The sequence below is a fragment of the Semicossyphus pulcher genome, unplaced genomic scaffold (assembly GCF_022749685.1).
Source record: "Semicossyphus pulcher isolate SPU_LCO1_2020_fin unplaced genomic scaffold, fSemPul1.0.p SCAF_3, whole genome shotgun sequence".
Taxonomy (NCBI): Eukaryota; Metazoa; Chordata; class Actinopteri; order Labriformes; family Labridae; genus Semicossyphus; species Semicossyphus pulcher.
Window position 1 is genome coordinate 34,883,651 of NW_027211704.1, and position 27,268 is coordinate 34,910,918.

The 27,268-nt window shown below is 42.5% G+C and overlaps 1 protein-coding gene and 2 pseudogenes across 1 annotated transcript; all 3 read right to left on the minus strand.

Moving 5' to 3' along the window:
* Nucleotides 1–469: 469 nt before the first annotated feature.
* Nucleotides 470–16,033, minus strand: aldh4a1 (aldehyde dehydrogenase 4 family, member A1). The gene is made up of 15 exons (XM_069678558.1): nucleotides 15,869–16,033; nucleotides 11,969–12,062; nucleotides 11,774–11,866; nucleotides 11,518–11,565; nucleotides 11,264–11,419; nucleotides 9,764–9,913; nucleotides 9,582–9,656; nucleotides 8,560–8,747; nucleotides 8,207–8,280; nucleotides 7,888–8,084; nucleotides 7,571–7,618; nucleotides 7,325–7,477; nucleotides 5,805–5,926; nucleotides 3,707–3,825; nucleotides 470–1,626 (listed from the first exon to the last, which is right to left on the minus strand). The coding sequence occupies exons 1-15, from the start codon at nucleotides 15,907–15,909 to the stop codon at nucleotides 1,514–1,516; spliced, it is 1,671 nt and encodes a 556-aa protein (XP_069534659.1). The 5' UTR covers nucleotides 15,910–16,033; the 3' UTR covers nucleotides 470–1,513.
* A 2,682-nt stretch (nucleotides 16,034–18,715) lies between these two features.
* LOC138605292 (E3 ubiquitin-protein ligase TRIM35-like) lies at nucleotides 18,716–20,096 on the minus strand (annotated as a pseudogene).
* Nucleotides 20,097–22,776: 2,680 nt separating this feature from the next.
* Nucleotides 22,777–24,157, minus strand: LOC138605294 (E3 ubiquitin-protein ligase TRIM35-like; annotated as a pseudogene).
* Between the last annotated feature and the right edge of the window lie 3,111 nt (nucleotides 24,158–27,268).

Here is a 27,268-nt window from a genome sequence, read left to right on the forward strand (position 1 = left end):
CTCTTTTAGAGCTGGAGGTGACCGTGTTTGTTTGGGGGGGCTAACTTATCAGCTAATGCTAGTGCTAGCTTGGTTAGCAAGTTCCATCACGGTTAATTGTGATGATAATTTGGCCTTCAAAGAAAATATACTTACAGAAACAAGAACAGCGGACTCTTGAGACAGACTTTTAGTACAACTGAGCGCTAACAAGACATTTTCAGGTCACCATGGTAACAACTTGTCAATCACAGGTAGCCCCGCCCTAAACCCTCCCCTGCTTTATGGTCTCTGTGACTCTTAATGATCATGCTGTGTTGAAGAGGACTTAAAACTAGAGCTCGAGACCATAAACTCATAAGGAAAGTGTTTACAGAGGGAATAAATCAGTGTTCTGTCCGGGCTGTGAGGTTTCCTGACTGTGGACGTACAGGAGTCCCACATGAAGGACAGGTTGTTCACAGAGATTCTTTTTCTTCTGTCGTGCTGAGTGTCTCGTTGGGGGAGTCGGGGGTTATCCTCAATCAAATACATTCATATCAACTTGTGTCTCATGTGTGCGATTGTTGATGTAACGTAATAATCTGGGAGAGGACCCTTACCGTTTGAAAACCACTGTTAATGCAGCCATAAGAGATAAAAAAGAAGCCATCACTTTAATGGAAATAATTTAACATTTATTGTCAAAAATTATCTACCTGGATTTCCACAGTTACTAAGGCAGGCGTGATCAGTAAATACATCATCTCTATGTGTTTGAGGAGCAAATCTAAAATAGAAAATACTCAGAAAATATATGTTCCTCAAAGTTTCTGATAAAAGACAAAACCAGCAAATTGTGAAGTCGTTCTGAACATCGTCAGCATTTAGAGATCAGGTCAGTTTCACAGCGTGTAGTAGTAGTCACACAGTGCAGTTTGTGTCTCTGCCATGTCCACGTCCTTGTTACAGTAGAAAAGATTTAAAGGGACACACGTCTAACAAATCAGCACAAAAGAGGAAACGACCTCTTTAACACAGAGCTCTACAATTATTTACATTTATTTAAATTCATGGTTGCAACTCACAAACATGAGACGCGTTTATGGATGTAACAAACTTAATATTGACCTATCATAATATGTTATTTTGAAGCAGGGCTGCAACTAATATATTCTTTTCATAAATTAGAAGTTGTAAATTTTGACCTTTGAGTTTTAAAAAATGGTAATCAAAGGGATTAATCGAGTTTTAATTTGAGTGGGATAAAAGAGATTAAAACTAGTTATACCTTTAAATCAACAGAACTCTGATGATCCTGATTATACAATCAGGAAGCCAGCAGCCAAACTTTCAGAATAAGAGCGCAGAGATGTGAGAGAAAGGATCTGCACTGATCGTCACGAGGCAGCTCAGGCTTACAGATGGAAGACGCTCTCATCACTCGAGTACATTCATGTCCAGGTTCAGTGCAAAGACAAGGGGGGCTCATCATTTCATGCTGATGGACGGAGGGCTCTGATTGGACCAGCAGGCTGCAGGGCTGGACTCGCTCTCAGCCCATGTAAGGGTACTTCCAGTCTGTGAGGGGGACGTGGGTCTGCTTCACCACCTGCGGGGACGTCCACCTCAGGACGTAGTGCCGACCTCCGGGTTTGTCGTTGGTCCCTGGATGAAGAGCAGAGGTGACAGGTGAGCATGGGCGCTCTCAGTGCCAAGACTGTTTACAACAATCAGTCTGTGAGGGAACTTTTTCAGACACTGAGAGCCTCTGATACTGCATAAAGTCTGAATCGATAGAGCTATAGTCAAAGCTAGAAAGGCAGCAGCAGTCAGCGTACTCGTATCGGACGGGTTCACTGTGCCGGCTGATAGTCAAGTGTAACGGCAAAGGCTGCGTGACGGCGGAGCTTAGTACGGCGCTGAGTGGAAAGGGAAAGTATTGGGAAGGAAAAAATCTGTAAGGGAATCTGAGGCTGTGTTTTCCTGATGTTCTACAGAGACGGGAAGAATTTAATGTGTGCATACTGAAAGAAAAAGACGAGACGTTGACGAGCTAAAAATAGATCTTTGATAATAAAAACCTCTGACGACACGTGTGTTTTGTTCTCGTTAACGAGACGAGACCATGTGTGCTGAAGCCGACCCAGACATGCAGGTGAGGATGTCCCAAAGCAGCAGCTTGACAACAACGCACGCAAAACAAACGGGTATCATGAAGGTGGTTATGAACTAACTCAGGCTTTCTGCTTCAGGCTCTGAAACATTTTCATCTAAAGACTCAATCTAACATAGCTGCCAAAATTAAAACTACAGGACAGAAAAAACTAGTGGAGGCTTGGATAAAAAATATGGCTCAATGTATGTCAATGGAAAATGTTCCATAAATATTCAGAGATGGGGCTGCACGACTACGGTGCATGTTGTGCTGCGTTCAGGCTCACGAACAAATTTAGCTTCAAACAAAGACTTAAAATTTGGTTCTCTACCAGAGTGTGGTGCATCATGGGTAATGTCAGTGTGTCTTTGGGAGTTGGGTGGATAGGGTGTCTCTGTGCAGCGTCTCTGTTCTGGATGTCTGACTTGGTGCTGGAGGACGGCGAGCAGCTCGTTCTTCCTCTCGGCCTTCACACTCTCATCATGCTGCACTTTGTGCTGCTTCTTCAGCTGCTTCAACAAGTTAGTGGTGTTGCTTTGCGGCGCAGACGCAGGTTTCATGACCTGTTTGCTGGTTGTTTCTTCTCAACATCACTCGCCCTAAACCTGAAACACCTCCAAACAAGCAATGACGAACCGTTTCAGAGGACCGGTGTTTCTGTATAACGAGTGACTCGCTCTCTTCCTGTTTTAGCAGAACACAAAGCTGCGTTCAAAACGCGACAGAGCGTTAGACGTCTTCATGACACGTTACAAACACACTTCAAAGACGTAACAGATACGTTTATTTTTACGAGGACAGCTACGTACTCTCTTCCTGTTTTCAACAGCTGCTGTAACCACGACAACCACAGATGCATTCAGCTGAAAGTCACCAGTTAACATGGTCACTCGTTGAACCGAAACAGCTGTCTCTGTCGTTCACTCTTCCGCTCTAAACTGCCGCTGCAAGGTAGGCACTCATCACGTGGCATGCCAGCTCCCCCAAAAGTGAAGGCCACACCTCTCCATCGCCCCCTGGGGGAGCGGCTGTTAGTTTAGGGAGCGCTTGATTTAATATGCAACAGAGTTTTCTGCGGACGGAGCATTTTAAAGGTCAATATCACCGTTAGACGTGTTTATTTAATCGTGGGAAGAAAAAAAACGTGATCAGGATGAATATTAGATTACCTGTGCAGCTCTACTCAGAGGCAGAAAGAACAGAATTATACTTTATTTTTTGTTTTATTATTTAACAAACAGGCTGCAGCTGACAGAAATGTGACTGTGCTCTCTGGTCGCTTTGCAGTCTTGTACGACTGAAGCTTTAAACCTGATAAGAACTTCGTCATGTCTATTTGTAACTCTCAGAATTTATACATTTATTTGAAATCGACATTAAATTTCTGCTTTGATTCTTTCATAAGTGGATAAATAGTTATAACAGAGGGCAAGACTTTTGTTGCTGTGTTTCTACAGCACTTTGTAGACAGGAAATTCAACGGGCGTCTTTGTTAATATAGTAGTTGCCTTCAGTCCAACATGGCTGACTCACCTCTTACCAGAGAGGTCTTCACTTGCTGCTTCTGATCACACAGGAATCATCTCTTACCTGAAGCTCTGGCGCCACCAAACGGCTGCTGAGCCACAATGGAGCCGGTGGATTTGTCGTTGACGTAGTAGTTTCCTGCAGCGTTTCTCAGGGCTTTCGCGGCCTCGTCGATCACACTCCTGCAACACAAACACGCTCTGTGATGTAAAACACTTTCCACAGGTACAAGGAGACAGAGGAAAACATCAGACTGAGTTCAAACATTAGAAATGAGTCAGTTCAAAGATACTGAAGGAGGTGACGGAGATGGCTGTCGAAGGTGAGACTGGAAGGCGCTGAAGATTTCAGGAAGCGACCAGAAGGAATTAACTACGTTCAGACCCGCTCACCTTCATGGACATGTTTCCTGTTTGCATCATGTTTGAATAAACACCTGAGTCACTTTGAAATATCACAATCACCTTTTTTTTATTTCAGCTGCGACTGTCCGGCAGAACTCCGAACATGCAGCACGCGAGCTGACAGGCTGTTCAAACTTAACATCCTCTCAGACACTAGAACACAGGAAGTAGGATTCACTGTCTAATAACTTTCAATTATAAAACTTTAATATATCAGGTTTGATTTTCTGATGATGAAACATGAGACAGAAACAGCTAAAGGCTGAGCAGAGCGAGACCTCGAGAAAACTCATCAGATGTGGCGTTTTAACGTCAGCTGCAGGTCCGTGCTGCTGTTCTCTTTATCTATTTCTACCTAGTGAAATCGTTTCTATTAAAGTAGCTGTTAGCAGCTCCTGTTGGCAGTGTAACATGGACGTACAGGATTACTCTGAAAGAAAACTTAAAAACATGAGCATTCTTGGGCAGGTCTGTAGCATCTATCTGAGATTGAGAAGTGGATTTATGGACCTTTATTTTGGAGGGACATTAGAAATAATGATCTCAATTAAAAGTCAGACTAAATCACATTAATGTGTGTGTGATATCTGTGCTTTCACACTGACTCAGTTTAGACTCAGAGAAGGCCATTCTGACTTTCATTCTTCTCCTGCAGTACCTTCCCGCCCCTTCAGCTCTCTGGCGCCCCCCTGAGGTGATTTGTATCTTTCAGAAGTTGTGATCTATAAAAACAAACTGTAGGAACAGGAGGAGTTGTGACGCAGATTTTGAGGAGGTGAACAGAAACCAGGCTGCATGAAGATTAGATTCCTCTCAGACATTTGATTTTACTTAATATCAAACATTACTCATAGATCCGTGTTATCATTAACGATCAGACCAGCAGGGCTATTTGTACTCCTGCCTGTAGTGAACCATTACTGCTCTAAGTAGGTTTCAATAGTAATTCAGTTGTTTTCACTCGCTGCTTTTTCTTTTGTTTGTGACCCCTGATATGTGTGTCCTCATGTCCTCATCCTGCTCTCTGTTGTATCCTTATTCATTATACATATATACTTACTTTCATGAGGTGCTTTGTATCGACAATTTATGGTGTAATGTGGGTGTGTAGAGGCGGAATAAGAGGCCGATCCCTGCGCACACATTTCCAGTAGGACAGTGATCTATAAAGGGCGTGTGTGTGTGTGTGTGTGTGTGTGTGTGTGTGTGTGTGTGTGTGTGTGTGTGTGTAGGTTTATTTTAGTCTGAATGTTATTTTGGAACATGTCATTTTAAGGTTTTGTGTGTGTGTGCTCCATATCCTGTCTAAAAAGGTGGACAACATAACAGCTGCCTAAACCCTCTCTGTCGCCCCCTGCTGCCTGGCTGCAGTATAGCTCATAAAGCCCGCCTCCTCCATGTTAACAGATGGGACATGAGTCAAACTATAAAATCAAAATACACATCAAATACATTTTTCTCAAACATGGTTTCTGTCATTATAGTTAGTTCTTATCATGCTGATTTATGTCCAAGTGTTCATTTTTCTGACAAGTTCATTTTTAATTAGTTATTTGATGCTATAAAAAGGAGGTGTGGCCTCATGATTGACAGCTCTGTTGACAAATGGGGCTCCTGCAGCGTTCTGTTCCTGAGTAGCACTACTAGTATTGATGAGTTAAAAACACTTTAACGGCAGAATCTCTGCAGAAGAGAGTCTGAACAGACCAAAGATTTGGACTCTGAGATGTTGATGTGTGAAGATGAACTCGTCTTACTTGTCCTGAGCGAACACTGCTCCTGTCAGCGCGTACGGGGATGTGTTGTCTACCAGCTGCAGCACCTCTTTGTACTTGTTCTCAGGGTAGACATAAACCGACAGCACAGGCCCGAAGATCTCCTGCACGACACAAAACACATGCTCGCAAGTCATCTTTAAATGTGAATCCTAAAAACTGAGTAAACCATGTACACACACTCTGCTCAGCTTTCAGGGTGTGAATCACTGCGTGAAACACGGTTTGAGCAGCTCAGTTAACCAAACATCAGAGACTGTTTATAGAGGTGATCCGCAGATTTAATCCACACAATGCAGAGAGTTAACCTCCACACACCTCGTTCGTCTTCACATTAATTCAGCAGGAACACATTTTCTCTGTGTTTCTGTACAATACGTAAAGATCCTGTGCATGTATGTGTTAACTACGGAACATTTGTTCTTTAGGAGAAAGAAATTATCTTTTTGTGTGTTCACTGACGGCTGCAGGGACTCCAACAGAGATCAGTATCTACAGCAGACAGACTAAACCTGGGCTGATTTTAACCGAGTGTTTGGCTGCAGAGGCTGAAGTAACAGCTCGAGTGTTAAAGTGGGATTTCCTGTACATTTAAACCGGGGCCCTTTTATTTCTTTTGATATCAGGGTCTAAATGACTCATGGCTGAAATAATTTTTATTTCCTCCAGTAGATGTGTTCAGGCTGCAGCAGTGTAACAGGCTGTAATGGCTGCAGCGTAATCCTTAGTGGCAAAGAGACTGATCAGTGTGTGTCCACTGAAAGGCTTGTTTGTGCCCCTGGCAGGCTCAGATTTATTTTTTTAATACATTAAATGTTTTTTGTAGCGTGTAAACTGAAGCCACACACCGAAGCATCTATAGCCTTTAAAAGACATTTAAAGGACCGGCCGTTACATCGCTCTCTTCTGAGCCACCAGACTCCATTTAGAAAAACATTCATTTTGTCTCGCTGACACAGGAGTTGTTGGTCTGCCCCTGCCTCAATGTGTTAGTTTGTTTATGTTATTTTGTCACTTTGGGGTTAGTTCAGATCAAACACAATATTTGTGGAATACACAATAAAGATAACAGAGAGATGCAGCAGTAGAGCAGCAGCTCCTGTCTTCTGTGAGCTTAAATCAGTGTTTATATGAATGGAGTCTGGTGTGTGTGCAGAGAGCGATGTAACGTCTGTGTGTGGTTAAAACAATCATCTTCCTCTGTAACAAAAAGGTCTCTCTCTGTAGGGATCCTTTCTGTCATGTTGTCACACACTTAGAAGAACAATCTGAGCGGGTCAGTGGAAACAACAAGAACTTTTAGTGGACGACCTTTGACCCATCAAGGATTATGTTGCAGCCATTACAGCCTGTTTCACTGCTGCAGGATGAACACGTCTACTGGAGACATTCAGACACTTTTCGTCCCCATTCATCATTTAGAATCCACAAATAAGTGGAAGTGGGTTAAAAATACAACAAAGTCTTCTCTAAAGATCTGAAAGAGTTTGACTGTAACACACCTCGTTCATGATGGCGTCCTGTGGGTCCGTGGTCTCGATGATGGTTGGCTCCACAAAGTAACCCTTCCTGTCGTCACAGTTACCACCAGCGATGACTTTTAAATTAGAGGAGGACTTGGCGTGGTCGAGCCACTTCTTGATGCGAGCAAATGACTGCAGGAGGAAACAGAAGAGGAAAGACCGTCAATAACAAACATCATTCAGCGATGCACTAAAAGAGGACGTAAGAGCTGAGGAGAGCTTTACCTTGTCGTCGATCACAGCTGAGAAAAAGGTGCTGAAGTCTTCCACGGGCTGAAGAAGAAGAAGAAGAAGAAAAGGAAATCATTCAATATTTTACAAACAGCATCAGAGAAGTTTTCCTCTTGAAGCGTCTCTTCTGAATAATCTCAAACTGAGACTTTAAAGAGGAAATAAAACAGGGTTTGCTTTATCTTCAGCTAGCTGTGAGGTTTTATTAATCAGGAAAAACAAGGAAACTGAAGGCGTCCCTGTGGGCCTGGAGAGACTGTAAAGAGAGAACACCTTGTTGTGTTGTGGACAGCAGTGTGTTTAGGACTCACGTCGCCCACTGTGATGTTTCTGTGAATGTCCAGCAGCCCCTGTTTGATCTGCGGCCAAATGCTGTCGGGTACGTACATCCGGGAGCAGGCCGAACACTTCTGACCTCCGTACTCAAACGCCGAGCGGATCGTCCCCTTCACCACGCTCTCAACATCCGCAGTCTTGTGGACGAAGTGGAAATTCTTCCCGCCGCACTCTGAAGATAAGAAGAAGGAATCAAGAGGGAATTAGGAGTATTTTCTCATAGACTTTTATAGGATCACACTTTAGGTCTCTGCTCCGTTCTGACAGTAACCGATGATCTGATGATCTGCTCACCTCCAGCCAGTCGAGGGAAGGTCTTGTAGGTGTCCAGGTTCTGGGCGACCTGCTTCCAAAGACGCTTGAATGTCCTAAAAATTAACATTATAATAAAGCAGTTTCCATTTCATGACTTAAAGTTCCAGCGTTTTTTTTTTTTCAAAGCCTAAAGAGACTAAAACATGACTACGGATAGGAACTGAAACATTTGACCTCTGTATTTTACCATTACAGTATCAAAACTGAGACTCCGTGAGAATTAGAATCAGAACAGAAATCGTTTGTTTCCAGCAGAATCGTCTAAGAACCAGTTTCTACCAAAGGACTTTAGCAGCATGAAGCCACATCTGAAACACAACTAATCTCCTTACGGGACGCTGCCGGTGAAGTTGATGCCTGCCAGATGCTTAGAGGAGGTGACGCTGTCTCCGAACACGGGACCATCAGCTGGTAGAAACTGGATGATGTTTGGAGGCAGACCCGACTCCCTCAGGATTTTGTAGACCGCGTAGCTGGCAGACATGGCAGTGTCGCTGGGCTTCCACAATACAACGTTACCCTGAAACACACCAGCAGCTCCGCTAAGTCAGAAACAACTACACACAATACAAACACATGAAACCCAAACACATGCAACAGGAGGCAAGAAGTTTTTTTACAGCGGAAACCCAGAGAACATTTTGGATGCATTTCAATCTGTTGAGGTCCACCATCATGGAGGATGTTTCAAATGCTTTAAGGGAACACATGGGTACAAAGAGTGTGTGAATGTCTGCAGTAGATGTGTTCATCCTGCAGCAGTGAAACAGGCTGTAATGGCTGCAACATAATCTTTGATGGGTCAAAGGTCGTCCACTGAAAGTTATTTTTGTTTCCACTGACAGGCTCAGATTGTTATTCTAAGTTCAGACCAAATCTTTCCAGGAAGAGGTAATCCAGCAGCTCCTGTGTTCTGTGAGCTAAAATCAGTGTTTTTCTGAATGGAGTCTGGTGTGTGTGCAGAGAGCGATGTAACGTCTGTGTGTGGTTAAAACAATCATCTTCCTCTGTAACAAAAAGGTCTATCTCTGTAGGGATCCTTTCTGTCATGTTGTCACACACTTAGAATAACAATCTGAGCCTGTCAGTGGAAACAACAACAACTTTGTGGATCACTGAAGTGTGTTTGTATTGATCCTCAGGGAACCATGAATATGTGTTCAAATCTTCATGTCAATTCATCTTACAGATGTTCAGATTTTGAACCGACCGACAGATTTCCATTCACATATTATCTAAATGAAGCTCAAGTGTTTAAAAAACACTCATGATTTCTACACATAGAGTCTCTTTACACGAAGCTTCTCAATGATCTTATGACATCTCTTCAACGTGAAACCAAAATATCACTCACCATCAGAGCTGGGGTACCTGCCAAGTTTCCACCAATAGCAGTGAAGTTAAAAGGGGCCACAGCTGCTACAAACCCCTGAGGGGAAAGGTAGACAGATAGATACATACAGAAGTCATGTACAGGGTGACTTTAAAGAAACATGGGGAGTCTAACAGTGAAAAAACAAAGCAGTGAATTCTGACCTCCAGGCCACGATAGAGCATGGTGTTTGTGCTTCCCTCAGCATCTAATGGCTGCTGTTTCTCCAGCTCTACGGCATGTTTGGCATTAAACCTGAAGAAGTCAATCAGCTCTGCGGCTGCATCGATCTCCGCCTGGACCACCGTCTTACCCTGAAACAAAGGATCATCAAGGTTTGATTTATCCTGAATCTGAGGACGAATGAGAAGTTTAACGTCCACAGATAAAATCCAGCAGGTTAGGTTTTGTTTTTTTCTCTCTGAGTGGTTCTCTTGATTTGACCCTTAATTAAATCTGACAATTCTTTTGACAAGTGTGTGAACGATGTACCGGTCTCTCTCTCTGTGTGTGACCCATGTCCCTGTCTCTCTCTGTGTGAAACATGTCCCTGTCTCTCTGTGAACCATGTCCCTGCTTCCTGTGTGTGAACCATGTCCCTGTCTCTCTCTCTGTGTGTGACCCATGTCCCTGTCTCTCTCTCTGTGTGTGACCCATGTCCCTGTCTCTCTCTGTGTGTGAACCATGTCTCTGTCTCTCTCTGTGTGTGACCCATGTCCCTGTCTCTCTGTGTGTGACCCATGTCCCTGTCTCTCTGTGTGTGACCCATGTCCCTGTCTCTCTCTGTGTGAAACATGTCCCTGTCTCTCTGTGTGACCCATGTCCCTGTCTCTCTGTGTGTGTGACCCATGTCCCTGTCTCTCTCTGTGAAACATGTCCCTGTCTCTCTGTGTGTGTGACCCATGTCCCTGTCTCTCTGTGTGTGTGACCCATGTCCCTGTCTCTCTCTGTGAACCATGTCTCTGTCTCTCTGTGTGTGACCCATGTCCCTGTCTCTCTGTGACCCATGTCCCTGTCTCTCTGTGTGTGAACCATGTCCCTGTCTCTCTGTGTGTGACCCATGTCCCTGTCTCTCTGTGTGTGACCCATGTCCCTGTCTCTCTGTGTGTGACCCATGTCCCTGTCTCTCTCTGTGTGTGACCCATGTCCCTGTCTCTCTGTGTGTGACCCATGTCCCTGTCTCTCTGTGTGTGACCCATGTCCCTGTCTCTCTGTGTGTGTGACCCATGTCCCTGTCTCTCTGTGACCCATGTCCCTGTCTCTCTGTGTGTGTGACCCATGTCCCCGTCTCTCTGTGACCCATGTCCCTGTCTCTCTGTGTGTGAACCATGTCCCTGTCTCTCTGTGTGTGACCCATGTCCCTGTCTCTCTGTGTGTGACCCATGTCCCTGTCTCTCTGTGTGTGTGACCCATGTCCCTGTCTCTCTGTGTGTGAACCATGTCCCTGTCTCTCTGTGTGTGTGACCCATGTCCCTGTCTCTCTCTGTGTGAACCATGTCCCTGTCTCTCTGTGTGTGTGACCCATGTCCCTGTCTCTCTCTGTGAAACATGTCCCTGTCTCTCTGTGTGTGACCCATGTCCCTGTCTCTCTGTGTGTGACCCATGTCCCTGTCTCTCTCTGATGAACAAAGGCACACCACTGTAGTTAAAGTTTGCTCTTCTACCTGCCCGATCATGGTCTTGGCGAGGATTTCCGCTCTCTTGGGTCCACTGATGATGTCGGCTGCCTTGAAGAGGATCTGGGCTCTGTCCTGGACGGGCTTCAGGTCCCACTCTTTCCTCGCTGCCACCGACGCCAGAATAGCTTTGTTGATGAGCTCCTGAATTAGTCACATTCAAGCAACAACAGGCGGTTAGCAGAGGCAAAAGTTCACTTGGGATTATTGCAACAAATAGAACACCTTTTATGACAGCTTACCTTGTCAGCGTAACAGAACTTTGCCACCTTGTGCGAGTGATTGAACGGCTTTGAAAAGACACAAAGAAAGTCAATGTCCACGAGTGACTTTTGTTTTAACATGAAAATAAAGAAGATTCAATGATTATTTTAATCATTATTATTCTTGCCTAACACAATGAACTGATTGAAATATGCATTACAAAATGATGCAAGTAGTGGTTTGTTCACATGGAGCAACAGGTGACTCAGACTACAGCCAGCGGTGTTGACTCACAGATAACTGATATCTGATGTCTTTGGTCCACACATGTTCATCTCCAACCACACACGGGATCTCCTCCGTCTTCCCCTTCAGACTGTCCAAGGCCTAAAATCATTACACACAGATGAAGGCTGAATTATACCTCCAGTTCAGGGTGTATTCAAGAACATATCTGTGATTGTTCAGTAAACAGATGCAGCTTCTAACCTTCAGCAGCTCTTTTCTTTCTGCACTCCCCTCTTTAAAGCCCAGGATCGGCTCATTTTTCACCTCCACAGCAGCACAAGGGAACGTTTTGAACCTTCAAACACACACACATATCAAATGGATTAATGCTGCTCAAAAGATTTTCCAACTAGAGCCCATTCTAAGGCACCGAGCAGGAAAACCAGCAGCGATCAGCAGGTGCCTTTGACCTGAATCGGCTTAGAGTGGCATGAAAGTCTCCGTCAGGGTGGGAGGATGTTGAACTCTTTTAATGAATAGACACAACTCAACTGGTTTCAGCTTGACTCACTTGAATGCTGTCCCAAATTTTCAGTAAACTGTTTGAACAAAACAGACACATCCTCCCCACACAAACACTGAATGCATTTCTATCTACACTGGGGAAACTAAATTAGATGTTGGTGATGAAACATAATAAGAAAAGAGCACGGACTACAGGTTTGTTTCTGTTTTACAAATGAAAATATGCAAGTTAACCTTTGCCCAAACAAACAGACTTCTGTTTTACTGACATGAAGTCCAGGGCAAGATTTGCTTGATAAAGTAAGTGATAGACATGCTTGCTTGACTGGCAACACCAGTTTTAAGCATCTCAGACTAAAATATTACAACTGATTTAGTATAGATTACTATAGATCACCTTACCTGGGTAATTAATAACAAGTAGAGCAGGTTTTTAAATGCTCCCAAAGATGTGTTCATCCTGCAGCAGTGAACTTTTAGTGGACGACCTTTGACCCATCAAGGATTATGTTGCAGCCTTTACAGCCTGTTTCACTGCTGCAGGATGAACACATCTACTGGAGACAAACACTTTTTGTAACTGTTAAAAATCTAAAAAAATAGGGCCCAGGTATTAGCAAAAATACTGTAATTCCCCATTAAGATGGAATTTAGTAAATATATTTCCATCACAGCGTTTGACGGGTTAAAATGAAGAGTAAAGGTTAATTGAACTTAAGTTTCAGCCCAAATGTTTGACATTTGACAAGGCTTCTGCTTTGGTAAATTTTACTTTAGCTTAACAAACTACATTCCCTCATTTTTTTAGCAAAAACTTTGATTTTATTGTCTCAAATGTGTCTTCTTTATCTTTTTGTAAAGTAAACTTAGTATATTTGTGTAAGTCAGACAAAACAAGTGATACAGAGATGTCATGTTGTGCTTCAGTAAACTCTAAAAAACTTTGAGCTCACATTTTTCAGACCTGCTCTATTCTGGCTTCATCTAGTTTTATTGTTTATTTTAAGTTTCACTATGACAGCAGACACAGCAGTTTCTCTCTTTCATATATGATTAACCACTCCAGTCTAAACTCTCCAAACTGAAGGTCACTGGGTGGAGGATAGCCAACACTGGAGGGGGGCGGGTGGGGAGCACAGACCAGCTGGTGGCATGATCGGCATTCTCATACATGCTAAGTAAACGCCCCTAAACCTCCCTGACAGCATTTTTCCCCCCATGTGGCTCTGATTCCGCTGCACACGGAGCTCCTTTGCTTTTGTGTCAGACCACCTAAAGTGAACAATAATAATCATCTGGACATTAAAGGAATTTGTGTTACGTGAGTTTTTACAGCTGTCACAGAAAAATAAACATTTGCTCTTTCTCAGAATCCGTCACTGCTCCCAAGAACTTTTTCCAAACTCCCGTCTACCTCCCTGCGTAACGTTTGTATTCTGTATCTGCTCTAACAGCATAACTTCCCAGTTTGGGATCTATAAAGTAAATCTTTTACTAACATGGTCACTGACCCTGTAAAAGCCTCACACACACCCTCCATAACACTGAATACAGATATTTGAGCATGGGTACTTCAGTATGCTGACTCTTTGCTTTGTGCAGCTGCTGTTCCCCTGGCACATTGAAACCGCTTGTCAGGTGGTGCATCACACGTTCACTTCAAAAATCCTCGTTTTTAAATGGTAATTAAGTATATTTCTGAGGTACTTTTCTTTCCACAGAAGTAAATATCATATAACAGCAGGAAGTACGGTATCGTAATAGTATACTATTACTGAGGTAAAGCTCAGAGTAGGGGAGACCGGGGCTGATTGTAACATCGCAAATTGCACCAATCAGAACCCCTAAACTCTGCAGGAGCGCTGTGCTGATCCCGACTTTAAACCAAACGACTTTTCAAGCAATTTCACTTTCAATAATGAAATGTCAGAATACAATCATGAGAGTTTTGCTTTATTTGGTTTGGTTAGTTTTATGTTAGGTGGTCATAAAACTCAAGTCCCGGCTGTCACAAGTCCGTCTTCTTGTCATCTGGACATTTGGATAAAATTAAAAATATAAAATATTTAAAAGTTAGAAAGCTGAGTCACGCAAATAATAAAGTTTAGAGACATGAACATAGTAATCAACCAGTATGTTAACTCTCTCAATCACTAAACGGAGAGAAAGGGCTCTGCACCTACAAGGGGAACAGATGTAGGCCTAACAGTTGACTTCGTGGTTCTTATCAATACTGTAAGTCTCACAGTGCTTTTAAAAACATTTGATGAATGTTAAAAAGCATGACACAGATACAAGTTACATATATATTATCTAGGAGTCCAATAGGTTTTTGAATCATGACTGAAGACAATCATATACAGGAACAACACTGTTATTTTAAGCTAATGTTTAGTTATGACTCCCTATAACTTTCATGATCTAATATGTTTCAGCCCTTTGCTAGCAAACCTAAATGATCTTACTTTTTCATTTTGTTCAAAGCGCGTCAGGATCGTGGGCTCGATCCAAACACTGGATCAACTTATAATTAATATTCAACCATCTTTGTTTGCTAACATGCTAACCTAGCCAACTTAGTTAGCGTTATACCTTGGAGTAAACAAAGGAGTTTTTGTTGCTGCGAGTTAATTTTTAATAATAATAATAATAATACATTTTATCTATATAGCGCTTTTCATGATACTCAAAGGCACTTTATATTTAAAAGAACAAAATAAACACAATAAGAGCCATGTTTTTATCCATGTACGACATCTCTTCTCTTGGGTTTTTGCCTTCGGAAAAGTGAAAAAATAGATAGATAGATAGATAGATAGATAGATTAGATACTTTATTTATCCCGAGGGAAATTTAGGTATATGACACCCCCCTCTAAACTTTGAGGAGATCTGCTGTCAGACTTGCAGATTCCATATATGCACACTGTTTCGGCATCTCTCCTAGTTCTGAAAGCTTGACAGGCCTCCTGCGCATAGTTACGGTTGCTAACGTAGGATTGGACAGTGGCAATTCAAGTGAGGGGCTTAGCATAGGGTCAATTGCCCCCGGTCTCCCCTACTTCTTCTACATCTGGTGTTGTCCAATCAACAGTCAGAGACTTAAATAAATACATTAAAGCATTAAAAACAGACTGAAGTGTGAGAAGCTGGAACCAAAGAGAAGGCTGGGTCATTCATAGTTATAAACGATTGATAAGACATGCAACAGAAAGTTGCATGTCTTATTAACTAATGGTTTCAGCCCTCCCAATGAGCATATGCCACAAGAGAAAACCATCAACTAGGCTACTTTAAGATCTGACAGGTTACTTCCGTGAAGGGTTGCATCGCAGCGAAAGCATAACTGGTATTAAAATGTGTTTTAAATATGAAACCAAAATGTCTATCCGTTGCTGTAAAGTTGAACTCACATATTAGGTGTCATTACATAACGTGTGAGGCAATTACCAAACTAACAGTGTGGTTACACGACTCCTTAATAAAGCCGAATCATCTGCTACTAACAGAACCCAGCCCTGATAGGAAACAACACCGCGGAGTGTCTTAGCTTAGCATTAGCTAACTGACATGTTGTAAAAGTCACCGCTGAGGTGAAGGAGTCTCGTGCCTGCTCATGTGGAGCATTGGTACCTACCCCCTCCAAGACTGGCACACAGCCGCCCTCACGCGCAGCATGTTTCTACGACAGGTTGATAAAGGACAGTGAAGCAGGAACCGGGCGGGAGCAGCCTCGAACACACCGGCAGAGTTCACACCTGCAGTATAGATCAACGGCACAGAAGATACAGGTTACTGGGTATCGATCCGACTGCTTCCCACAGTGGCACCGCTGTGTAACTACAAACCTGACAGGACTAACTACTAACGGGGGGAGACGTTTATTTTACAATACCAAATTCCCACTCATCGTCATAACCGTTAACCCCTTTCAACAAACGTAACAACCAAAAATAAGACCTTCCTAATTATGACTTGACAGGAGGAAATGTACTTTTTTATTTTGTTTTTTGGTAAAAATTGTAATTGTCAGTTGAAATAGCTACCCCTCAGCATCTGGTGAAATGGAACCTTCCACAGGCGGGTTAGCGACTGGCCAATCAGCGCACAGCAAAATGTCCTCAGCCAATCACAGGTCGCATGGACAGTTCAGGAGGCAGCTCTATTTTTGACCAGCTTCTTGACCTTTCGATCGCGTCTCCACAGCTTTCATTCATCATTTCACCACCTCCCGATCTGAATCACTTTCCCCCGAAACAATATTAAGCATTTTTTTAAAATATATTTACTCATAATAAATCCAGTCACAGTCTCAACCTCATTGGTCTGAACAGTAACTCATCAATTAGACAAGGTAAAATATGTAATAATAATAAACAATGCCAACAGTAAATAGTTAAATGTATACACCTGCATGTTGTACTTGATTATATATTACGTCTACTGATAGTATCATTATCATGGAATAAATTGTATATATGTGGTAGTACCCTATTTCATTTAGCATTGCATTATATGACAATATAATAATAGACTACTGTTTTACACCATGATGTTATTTTTGTGCCTTTATGTTATAATAATATAAACTGCTGCTTTGTTGATATAAAATATACATTAAACATGTAGGCTATTATACAAGTATACAACATAATATATTGATGATATTATTATGAAGAGTACATTGTTCTTTTGCTGAAGATGCTGTACTGGACCAATTTTGCACTCATAGTTCACTTGTAGTTTACAGTGATATAATTTAGATATTATATATTTAACATTTTCCTCCATACATTTACATGCAATATGTACCTGTACAACCACAGCAAAGACAATAAAAAACATGAATTTCTTTTACACCTGCATCATAATGATTTTCCATAAATAAGATGCAGACTTATGTCCCACTGTTAGGACTTAAAGGTGGATTTCAGTATTTTTAAATCTGGGCCTAGTTTTTACATATTTTGAGGTCTAAAAGTAGATTTCTCCAGCCTGCATCCAGCAGTAAACCAGGCCGTGATGGCTGCAACATAATCCTTTGAGGGTAAATGAACTGGAATATGTTTTTCTTATATTGAGCTTCAGTTCTGTGGTCCTGATGACGCTTCATAAACACGTCTGCTGGATGTTTCTACGACATTATGCTGATAAACACTAATTAATAATCAACTAAAAACTTCTACAAATAAAAAACATCCTCTACAAAAAATGTACTTTAAATAAAAATGTGTACAGAAAGCGACAAACACAAAAATTCAAATATTATATGGATAGTATACTTTTAGCCCTGATATAGAATCCTTAATCATGCGTCTTTGTGTAATGAGAGAGGATTTGATTATCTCTGCGATCAGCACACTCTCTCATTTGTTCTCTGAGGTATTCACACTGATTTCTTCTTCATTCATAACAATTTGTATTTTAATTTGAATATGTATATTAATATCCTGAAGCACTTTGTAGTTTTGAAAAGATAATTAAATGTTTACTTTCAGGTCTGGGAGGTTATAATGTTACCTGTGAATAAAACACGTTTGTACTCAGGTAAACATGTTGCTTTTATTCCTATAATGACAAAGATTGTTTTATCTGCACCATAGAGTCATTGATCTGCACCATCATTAATCTGCACACATTCACTCACTGAACTGTATAATTATCTGTAATGACACAGGATGACCACAAGATGGAGTCATAAACATTTGACAGAGAGACATTTCACTTTCCATATGTTCACGACCAGATGAAAATCTCAGTAATCCTTCATTAAAATCCCAGTTTTCAGTATAAAGTAGATAAAACATACCTTTGTTCAGGATCAGGTGAGTATGATATGAGCTAAAATAAGATTATATAATTCATTTTAACTCAGGGTCATGGTAGTTCTCTGAAATCATACTTTTTGCACCTCCAAAGGTAAACTTTCATAACATCATGTTAGCTAGGACTAACATCATGTTAGCTAGGACTAACATCACATTAGCTAGGACTAACATCAAGTTAGCTAGGACTAAAATCACGTTAGCTAGAACTCATAATGTTAGCTAGGACTACAATTATGTTAACTAGGGCAAACTCCACACAGAACGGCCCCAGGTGGCCAGCATTTTCAAACCAAGAACCTCCTTGTTGTGAGGCAACAGTGCTAACCACCACTCCGCCGTGCTGCCCTCCCTGTTTGAATTTAAAAACAGACGTGAGGATGAGTCGGCTGAATACACAGTACACACAGTAATGTGTAATTATAACAGCATTTAAGGTTCCCACCCTGAGCATAAAGTCAGGGGAAAATGGCCGCCGTGTAATGGTGAATTGATCCTTTATATGACAAAAAATTGTTTATGCAATCTTGGGATTACGGCAAAACTATGTTAATAAACAACTTTTAGTTTTGAGTCTCATGTGAGTTAATCACCACCTTCAAACTAAAGACTCCATTAGACGTCTTGTAGTGTCACACAGATCTTCAGTGGTGAGATCTTCAGTGGGTTTGTGAGAGCTTCCATAGGGAAGAGGTATAGTACTGTGCTATCCAAAAAGCTAATGTATGGAAACATCCTCTCAGTGAAAGTATGTTTGAAGGTGTGTATGTGTGTGTTAGTATCAGGATCAGAGAACGACAGCTTTCTTTTGTTCCAGTCCAGATTCACTCTGATCCTCTGGAGCTGCTTCTTCACTTTGAGAGCAGTGGGCTGAGATGATGGTGAGCATGCTTTGTACTCTATTGATAAGGACTCTATTCCCCAGAATCCAGAGTCCATGTCTCTTATTCTCTGGACAGACTTTGACACCCCAACTCTCCAGTCTGTACTGTCTCCAACCTCGACCTCCCAGCTGTGAGTCCCTGAGTTAAAGCCCTCAGAGCCCAGGACAGACCAGGAAGAATCAATCCTCTCTGGATTATCAGGAAGCTGCTGTTTCTCCGCTCCTCTCATGCTGGTCAGATCTTCAGACAGGATGAACTCTGGATCAGCAGTGTTTGGGTCCAGAATCACAGGAGTGTAAGAGACCATGTCCTTCATCTTGTCCCAGATGTTGAAGCTCAGGTTGCCCAGGTGTTTGGCCACATCTATCAGAGCTCCTGAGGGCAGCTGTGGATCCTCCAGCAGGGGGCGCTGCTGGAATCTTTCCACTGCAGCCTTGTAGTTGTGCAGGAATGAGACGTCTGCAGCTCTCTGCTCCTCCTCTGTGGCTCTGACTGTGTCTGAAAGAGCTGCTATCTCTCTGCTCAGAGCCTCCATCTTCTCCTTCATCCTCTGACTCTTCTGCTCCTCTTCCTCCCTCAGTGCAGACATCCTGGCCTCCTCTTCCTCCTCTAGAAACTGGTGAAGCTTCTTAAACTGCTCCTTAATCTGCCTCTCTGTGTGTCGGGCCTGGACCTGAATGTGTTCTGCTGTTCGATCAAACTTCACTTTAACTTGTTTAAAAACCTTTAACTTCTCCTTTAAGGGCTCCAGAGTTTCCTGAAGGTTCTTCTTGTGTTCTCGAGCAGCTTCATCGATGGGTCTGAATCTGTGGTTGGTGTGTTTTTCTGAATCTCTGCAGAGGAGACACACCGGCTGCTGATGGTCCAGACAGAAGAGTTTGAGTTTCTCAGAGTGCAGACTGCAGAGAGCCTCTGAAGCTCTCTGATCTCTCTCCAGTAAGAAGGCCTCACACAGGTTCTTTATCGTCAGACTAAGTGGTGGTTCTTCCTTTGAAGATCTTCTCTTACAAACTGGACACTCTCGTGTTGGTCTCTGTCTCCACCAGCTCTTCAGACAGTCTTTACAGAAGCTGTGGCTACATGACAGAACAACAGGATCTCTGAAGACGTCCTGACAGAGCGGACAGCAGAGATCCTCCTCTGATCTGGAAGCCATTTAGTCTCTGAGTGAAGCTGAAAAAATGGTACAGAAAGTACAGTGTAAAAGTAAATCAGAGTGGAAACATAAATGATCATTTCTTGCTATTTCATTCCTGTGACTGTTAGTATGTGTCACTGAACAAAGTGTGATGCCTTAGGTCATGCTTCTTGCTTATCTCCCAGTCATATAAGAAATGTTTCAGATTGGCACATGGCAGTAAATGAGAAAAAGCATATGTAGGCTGAATTCCCTTAATGGTAAAACATTTAGATTACATATAAGAACTCTGGCTGTAGGTTAGAACTTGACCTATATACACATGGAAAACATGACAATATGATGATGTGCTCACTTACATATATGACAGCTGAACTTGTGCAACGCGTTCTGTCATGTTCTCATTGGTGTCCTATAAAAAGCCAAGTGTAAGCTCCATCCTCTGAGAGAGAAGGGGCCTTTCTGTAAGCAGGTATACTCTCTCCATATGTCTTATACAATATATTATTATTGAAATCCATCAAATGCTGTGTGTGTTTATTCATGAGTTCTGAGTGTTGTCTACAGATTTCCACCACAACAGTCAGTCATGGCTCCCTACCCTCTGACAGTTTACTTTCACTCAGAGTCCTGCTTTTAGTCAAACTCACCTTCAGCGTGCGGAGCGTCAGCAGGTAGAAGCAGCAGTGTTGTAGTTCTTCTTCTCCTGTAGCTGAACTCAAGTAGAGGAAGTTGTCAGGTTGGTCTGAAGGTGAATCTGATCGGCTGTTTTTCAGTCTGTGTCTCTTTAGTGAGAAAGGAGAACTAACTATCCCCTGATTTGTCTCAGGGGTGTTGCTTTGTCCGACTGCTTCTCGTAAATGCTGTCGCTCCACTTGTAATACAGGAATGGGTCTGAGTTCAAGGTTGAAAATAAAATCTATCAGTGCATATAAAAGTTACTGGTTTACAGATTTTACTGCTGTTATGACTCCGTTTATAAGGGGAAAGGGAAGCAACATCAACCAGGCGTTTTTGGCTTGACAAAAAGTGAGGCAAAATCTAATCAATCAATCAATCAATCAATTCTATTCTTCCTCCATTATTTTGGTGCTAATAAATTTAATATTCCAACAGCAGGATTATTTCTCTACTGCAGTTTGACTTTATTCAGGCTCATTAGAAGCAGTTCTACCTCTGAGGTTAAGCTAAGACTCACATCACGTTAGCTAGGACTAACATCATGTTAGCTAGAACTCACATCACGTTTGCTAGGACTCACATTACGTTAGCAAGTAGTTAGCTAGGACTCCAATTACATTAGCTAGGACTTACATTACGTTAGCTAGGACTCACATTCCATTAGCTAGTACTCACATTATGTATGCTTGGACTCACATTACGTTAGCTAGGATGAAGATCACGTTAGCTAGGACTCATATTACGTTAGCTAGGACTAACTTTACATAAGCTAGGACTCGCATTATGTTAGCTAGAACAAACATTACGTTAGCTCGGACTCACATTATGTTAGCTAGAATAAACATTATGTAAGCCAGGACTCCCATCACGTTAGCTAGGAATCATATTACACAAGCTAGGACGCAAATTATGTTAGCTAGTACAAACATAACGTAAGCCAGGACTCCCATCATGTTAGCTAGGACTCATATTACGTTAGCTAGCACTAACATCATGTGAGCTAGGACTCACATTATGTAACCTAGGACTCTCATCACGTTAGCTCGGACTAACATCACGTTAGCTCGGATTAAAATCACGTTAGCTAGCACTCAGATTACATTAGCTAGGACTAAAATCACGTTAGCTAGCACTCAGATTACATTAGCTAGGACTAAAATCACGTTAGCTAGCACTCAGATTACGTTAGTTAGGACTAAAATCATGTTAGCTAGCACTCAGATTACGTTAGTTAGGACTAAAATCATGTTAGCTAGGACTCAGATTACATTAGTTAGGACTAAAATCATGTTAGCTAAGACTCACATTATGCAGCTAGGGAGTACATTTTTAACAAACATGACAATACAGGGTGCTTACACCTTCCCTGCTGTATCATGTATCACTGCCAAAGTAACGTCTTTCTAGCTTTAGCTAATATTTTACTGTTAGTAGCAGAATTCTAAAGAATGATCAATGAATATCTTGACAGGCATCAGGCCATATTCTAAAGTAAAACAGCGTATTTGATAACCTGCTGGGTACTTAAAGATATTTGCAAGTTAGTAGCAGAATGCTGAAGTTAGCTGTTGTCTTCCGTAGCTTATGTTTTATCAAAAATGTTGTTTTAGCTTAGAAATGGCCAGATTTCCCTCCAAAATTTTACTGTTTACACAATGACATGATAACAATTTGTCAGATAACTAAAATATATAATATGTAATTATAACAGCATTTAAGGTTCCCACCCTGAGCATAAAGTCAGGGGAAAATGGCCGCCGTGTAATGGTGAATTGATCCTTTATATGACAAAAAATTGTTTATGCAATCTTGGGATTACGGCATAACTATGTTAATGAACAACTTTTAAGCTAATGCCCAATGCCAGCTGAGAAGAAGGCTCACAGCACTGTGTGACAAAGCACTGCTCCAAGAGGGTAATGCTGAGTTTTGAGTGTCACGTGTTAATCACCACCTTCAAACTAAAGACTCCATTAGACGTCTTGTAGTGTCACACAGATCTTCAGTGGTGAGATCTTCAGTTGGTTTGTGAGATCTTCCATAGGGAAGAGGTATAGTACTGTGCTATCCAAAAAGCTAATGAATGGAAACATCCTCTCAGTGAAAGTGTGTGTGAAGGTGTGTATGTGTGTGTTAGTATCAGGATCAGAGAACGACAGCTTTCTTTTGTTCCAGTCCAGATTCACTCTGATCCTCTGGAGCTGCTTCTTCACTGAGAGAGCAGTGGGCTGAGATGATGGTGAGCATGCTTTGTACTCACATGAAAACCACTCTATTCCCCAAAATGCAGACTCCATGTCTTTTTTCTTCTGGACAGACTTTGACACCCCAACTCTCCAGTTGGAAATATCTCCAACCTCGACCTCCCAGCTGTGAGTCCCTGAGTTAAAGCCCTCAGAGCCCAGGACAGACCAGGAAGAATCAATCCTCTCTGGATTATCAGGAAGCTGCTGTTTCTCCGCTCCTCTCATGCTGGTCAGATCTTCAGACAGGATGAACTCTGGATGAGCAGTGTTAGGGTCCAGAATCACAGGAGTGTAAAAGACCATGTCCTTCATCTTGTCCCAGATGTTGAAGCTCAGGTTGCCCAGGTGTTTGGCCACATCTATCAGAGCTCCTGAGGGCAGCTGTGGATCCTCCAGCAGGGGGCGCTGCTGGACTCTTTCCACTGCAGCCTTGTAGTTGTGCAGGAATGAGACGTCTGCAGCTCTCAGCTCCTCCTCTGTGGCTCTGACTGTGTCTGAAAGAGCTGCTATCTCTCTGCTCAGAGCCTCCATCTTCTCCTTCATCCTCTGACTCTTCTGCTCCTCTTCCTCCCTCAGTGCAGACATCCTGGCCTCCTCTTCGTCCTCTAGAAACTGGTGAAGCTTCTTAAACTGCTCCTTAATCTGCCTCTCTGTGTGTCGGGCCTGGACCTGAATGTGTTCTGCTGTTTGATCAAACTTCACTTTAACTTGTTTAAAAACCTTTAACTTCTCCTTTAAGGGCTCCAGAGTTTCCTGAAGTTTCTTCTTGTGTTCTCGAGCAGCTTCATCGATGGGTCTGAATCTGTGGTTGGTGGGGTTTTTTGAATCTCTGCAGATGTGACACAACAGCTGCTGATGGTCCAGACAGAAGAGTTTGAGTTTCTCAGAGTGCAGACTGCAGAGAGCCTCTGAAGCTCTCTGATCTCTCTCCAGTAAGAAGGCCTCACACAGGTTCTTTAACGCCAGGTTACAAGGTGGTTCTTCCTTTGAAGATCTCTTCTTACAAACTGGACACTCCCGTCTTGGTCTCTGTCTCCACCAGCTCTTCAGACAGTCTTTGCAGAAGCTGTGGCTACATGACAGAACAACAGGATCTCTGAAGACGTCCTGACAGAGCGGACAGCACAGATCCTCCTCTGATCTGGAAGCCATTTAGTCTCTGAGTGAAGCTGAAAACAGCAGACAGAAAGTCAGTCATGGCTCCCTCCCTCCTCTAACGCTCTAACCCTCTGACAGTTTACTTTCACTCAGAGTCCTGTTTTTAGTCAAACTCACCTTCAGCGTGCGGAGCGTCAGCAGGTAGAAGCAGCAGTGTTGTAGTTCTTCTTCTCCTGTAGCTGAACTCAAGTAGAGGAAGTTGTCAGGTTGGTCTGACGGTGAATCTGATCGGCTGTTTTTCAGTCTGTGTCTCTTTAGTGAGAAAGGAGAACTAACTATCCCCTGATTTGTCTCAGGGGTGTTGCTTTGTTAGACTGTCGCTCCACTTGTAAAACAGGAATGTGTCTTAGTTCAAGGTTTAAAAGAAAATCTATCAAGATATATCAAAGTTTTATATATTATACTGTATATATTATATATTATATATATTAACATAAGAGGTGTTCACTTTTTTTCAAAATTTTTTGTATTAAATGCAACATAACAGAATATACAACACTTGTGTACTGATATAATGAGCTGTGAGTACAACTAAACTTGCAAGCTTTCCAAGGCACAAACAAAGGGAGGAAAGGTTCAGGTGACTGTAGCTGCAGACTGCATTTGCTTACCGGGTCCTCACAAAGGAAAAAGTCACCACAAGGCGTTGATGAAACATGACGTGTCCCTTGTCTCGATGAGTTCAATGTGCACAGTGTCAGGGTTTCGCACAACTAAACTAGAATAACTCATGACACACAGCATGTGAGCTCATGCAGTTGGGTACGTAAAACTTTGTATAGCACTTATAAAACACTTGGTGATAAAGTTCTAAAATTAAACCCCCAAAACTGACAGCAACAATACATATACATACATGCAGAAATCACAACATCAAACAAGGCATTAAACGTGAAACGTACAGCCCATCTTTTGTTGTTAGCCTGACCTCCACGGGTTCGTCCTGTGGCGACAGCCCGAGGGCCGAGCGCATAGAGAGCCACGTCTGTGACGAGTGGCTCTGTGTTGAGACGATCGGAGGGTTGGCCTGCCTTCTGCAGTTCAGCAGACAATTTTGTGGAGGATGCTGTTGATGCATCTCTTGGCCCCAAAAATACAGAATCCTGCTTGGTGATGGACTTTCTCATGGTAATGCCTCCAGTGGTTGGGCAACACTTTACAAAGTAATCCGTTAGAGTACTCAGATTACTGTTTTGTTGTTACGAGTAACTTAACGCGTTAATTCTGCAGTTAAAGTAATCTGTTCTTTACTTACTTTCTCATCAACAGTAATCTGTTACTGTAAAATAAATCACCGTACTTCTCTTTTCCTTTTGTCTCCACAGAAACAGAAACTCTGAAGCTCTGTTTCTGTGTCTCTCCTCCTTCTTGGCAGGTCGCTGCGTACCAGCAGAAGGTAAACACAGCTGTGTCAGTGCGCATGTGTAGCTAGCTAACTCAGCTAGCGAGCTGTCAGAGAGGACAGCGTTTAGTTTGTGTAAATATTCACATTATTGTGAACGTTTGTGTGAAAGGGACGAGAACAACATGACGGTGAAATGCAAGCTGTGTCTGGAGGAGAAGTGCTCGTCAGCTGTGAAGAGCTCGACTTCAAACGTGAAGAAGCATCTGCAGCTAAACACAGCTCCACAACACTGGTGGGACTGAGAGCCTGTGTTGTGTTGTTGTCATGGAAACAGCTGTGCCTAACACTGTATGCCTCTGTCAGACTGTTAGCATCATAAAGAGCTGGAAAGGTTATACTGTGTCTGTCAGTCCTGTTATCAGGCTGCAGAGTTACACATTATGGGCTGTAAACGAGGCGAAGCAGAGACGGTAGAGTCGATACATTCAGAGGTAGACATACAGCAGGCTACACGCCGTCCTGATGATATAACACACATGTGGAACGAGTAACAAGTTTCTTTTCTCAGCATGTCACGCAGTAACGTAACGAGTTACTTTTAAAAGTAACGTCACCCAGCACTGAATGCCCCACAAACAGTGTTGCAATGCTGCTGCCGCCCGGGATGATGAGAGGGAGCTCTTGGCTCTAGCTCCAAGCTGTTGAGACTAACTCCAATTCTTAGGAGGCCCTCTCCATCCACACAGGGGTTCAACTTTCTCAGAGGACTCTCTTTTGAGACGTCCTGCCAGCCTCTGCAGATCTCATGCCTGGCTTTGGCTGAACCTCTTTGGGACTGAGGGATGTAATGGCTCATGGACTTCCAGGACGAGAACCACTCGAAACAACGTGATCCCAGATTAGATAGATGAACTGAGAGCGTAGCAACATGAGAACGCACCTCAGTGAGGCAATGAGTTCATACGACTCCTCCTCTGAAGACGGTGCCAGGTTAGGTGGGGACAGGAACGGGGGTCCTGTGAGCCAAGTCATGGGCCTTGTACCGAGGTTAGTTCCTCGCTGACAGCCCTCATCCTTTTCTCATAGTAGGTAAAGCCACTCCCTCTAGAACAAGATGAAAGTCTTATGATCAGACCACAAATGGTTATTAGTTCACCTGTGTGCTAATTCCAAACCAATGGGTGTTTGGTGTTGGGTAATGCAAAACATTGATTCTGAAGCAGTTTTGCAGATTGAGACTGCAGTAAACTTCATGTCACTTTAACTAGGGAGTTTTGTTGTGAAACACAGTGACACAGGAAGATCCCCACTTGATTTGTGTACCTCAGACTAATGAAGCAAAGTCGACTTACTGCTGCTCGTTCTGTTCCTGCTGTCCACCATAACTGACACAGAAATATGCAATGATTATTATAACTTTACACGTCACGTTTTTTTTAAGAGCACAAGCACAATTTCAAGATGTGTCAGGTGATTGAATTTGTATTCACAGATGCTTCATTTCGTGAGTCTTTCAGGAATAAAACATCCTGTTAAACAAACCGCTTACTCACAGAGGGATTGACTCATACAGGCAGTTTAGTTGCAGCAGTCTGTGTGAGGTATCAACTTCTTGTTTAACTCTTAAACTGCAGCAAGTTCCTCTGAGTCACAAAACTGCAGTAAAATGATCATATACTATTATTTTTTCCAATTTCACTGAGTCAAATCTTTTCACCAGCCTCAGGCCTGTTCATAAATACCACATACTTAAGTAATGA

Bases quoted from the DNA above. Each gene is read 5' to 3' on its own strand.
- aldh4a1 (XM_069678558.1), bottom strand. From the start codon at position 15,909: ATGCTGCGCGTGAGGGCGGCTGTGTGCCAGTCTTGGAGGGG. The intron at 8,748-9,581 runs GTGAGTGATATT...GGTGTGTTTCAG, and splicing joins CAGGTACCCCAGCTCTGATG to GGTAACGTTGTATTGTGGAA. The intron at 8,281-8,559 runs GTAAGGAGATTA...GTTAATTTTTAG, and splicing joins AACTTCACCGGCAGCGTCCC to GACATTCAAGCGTCTTTGGA.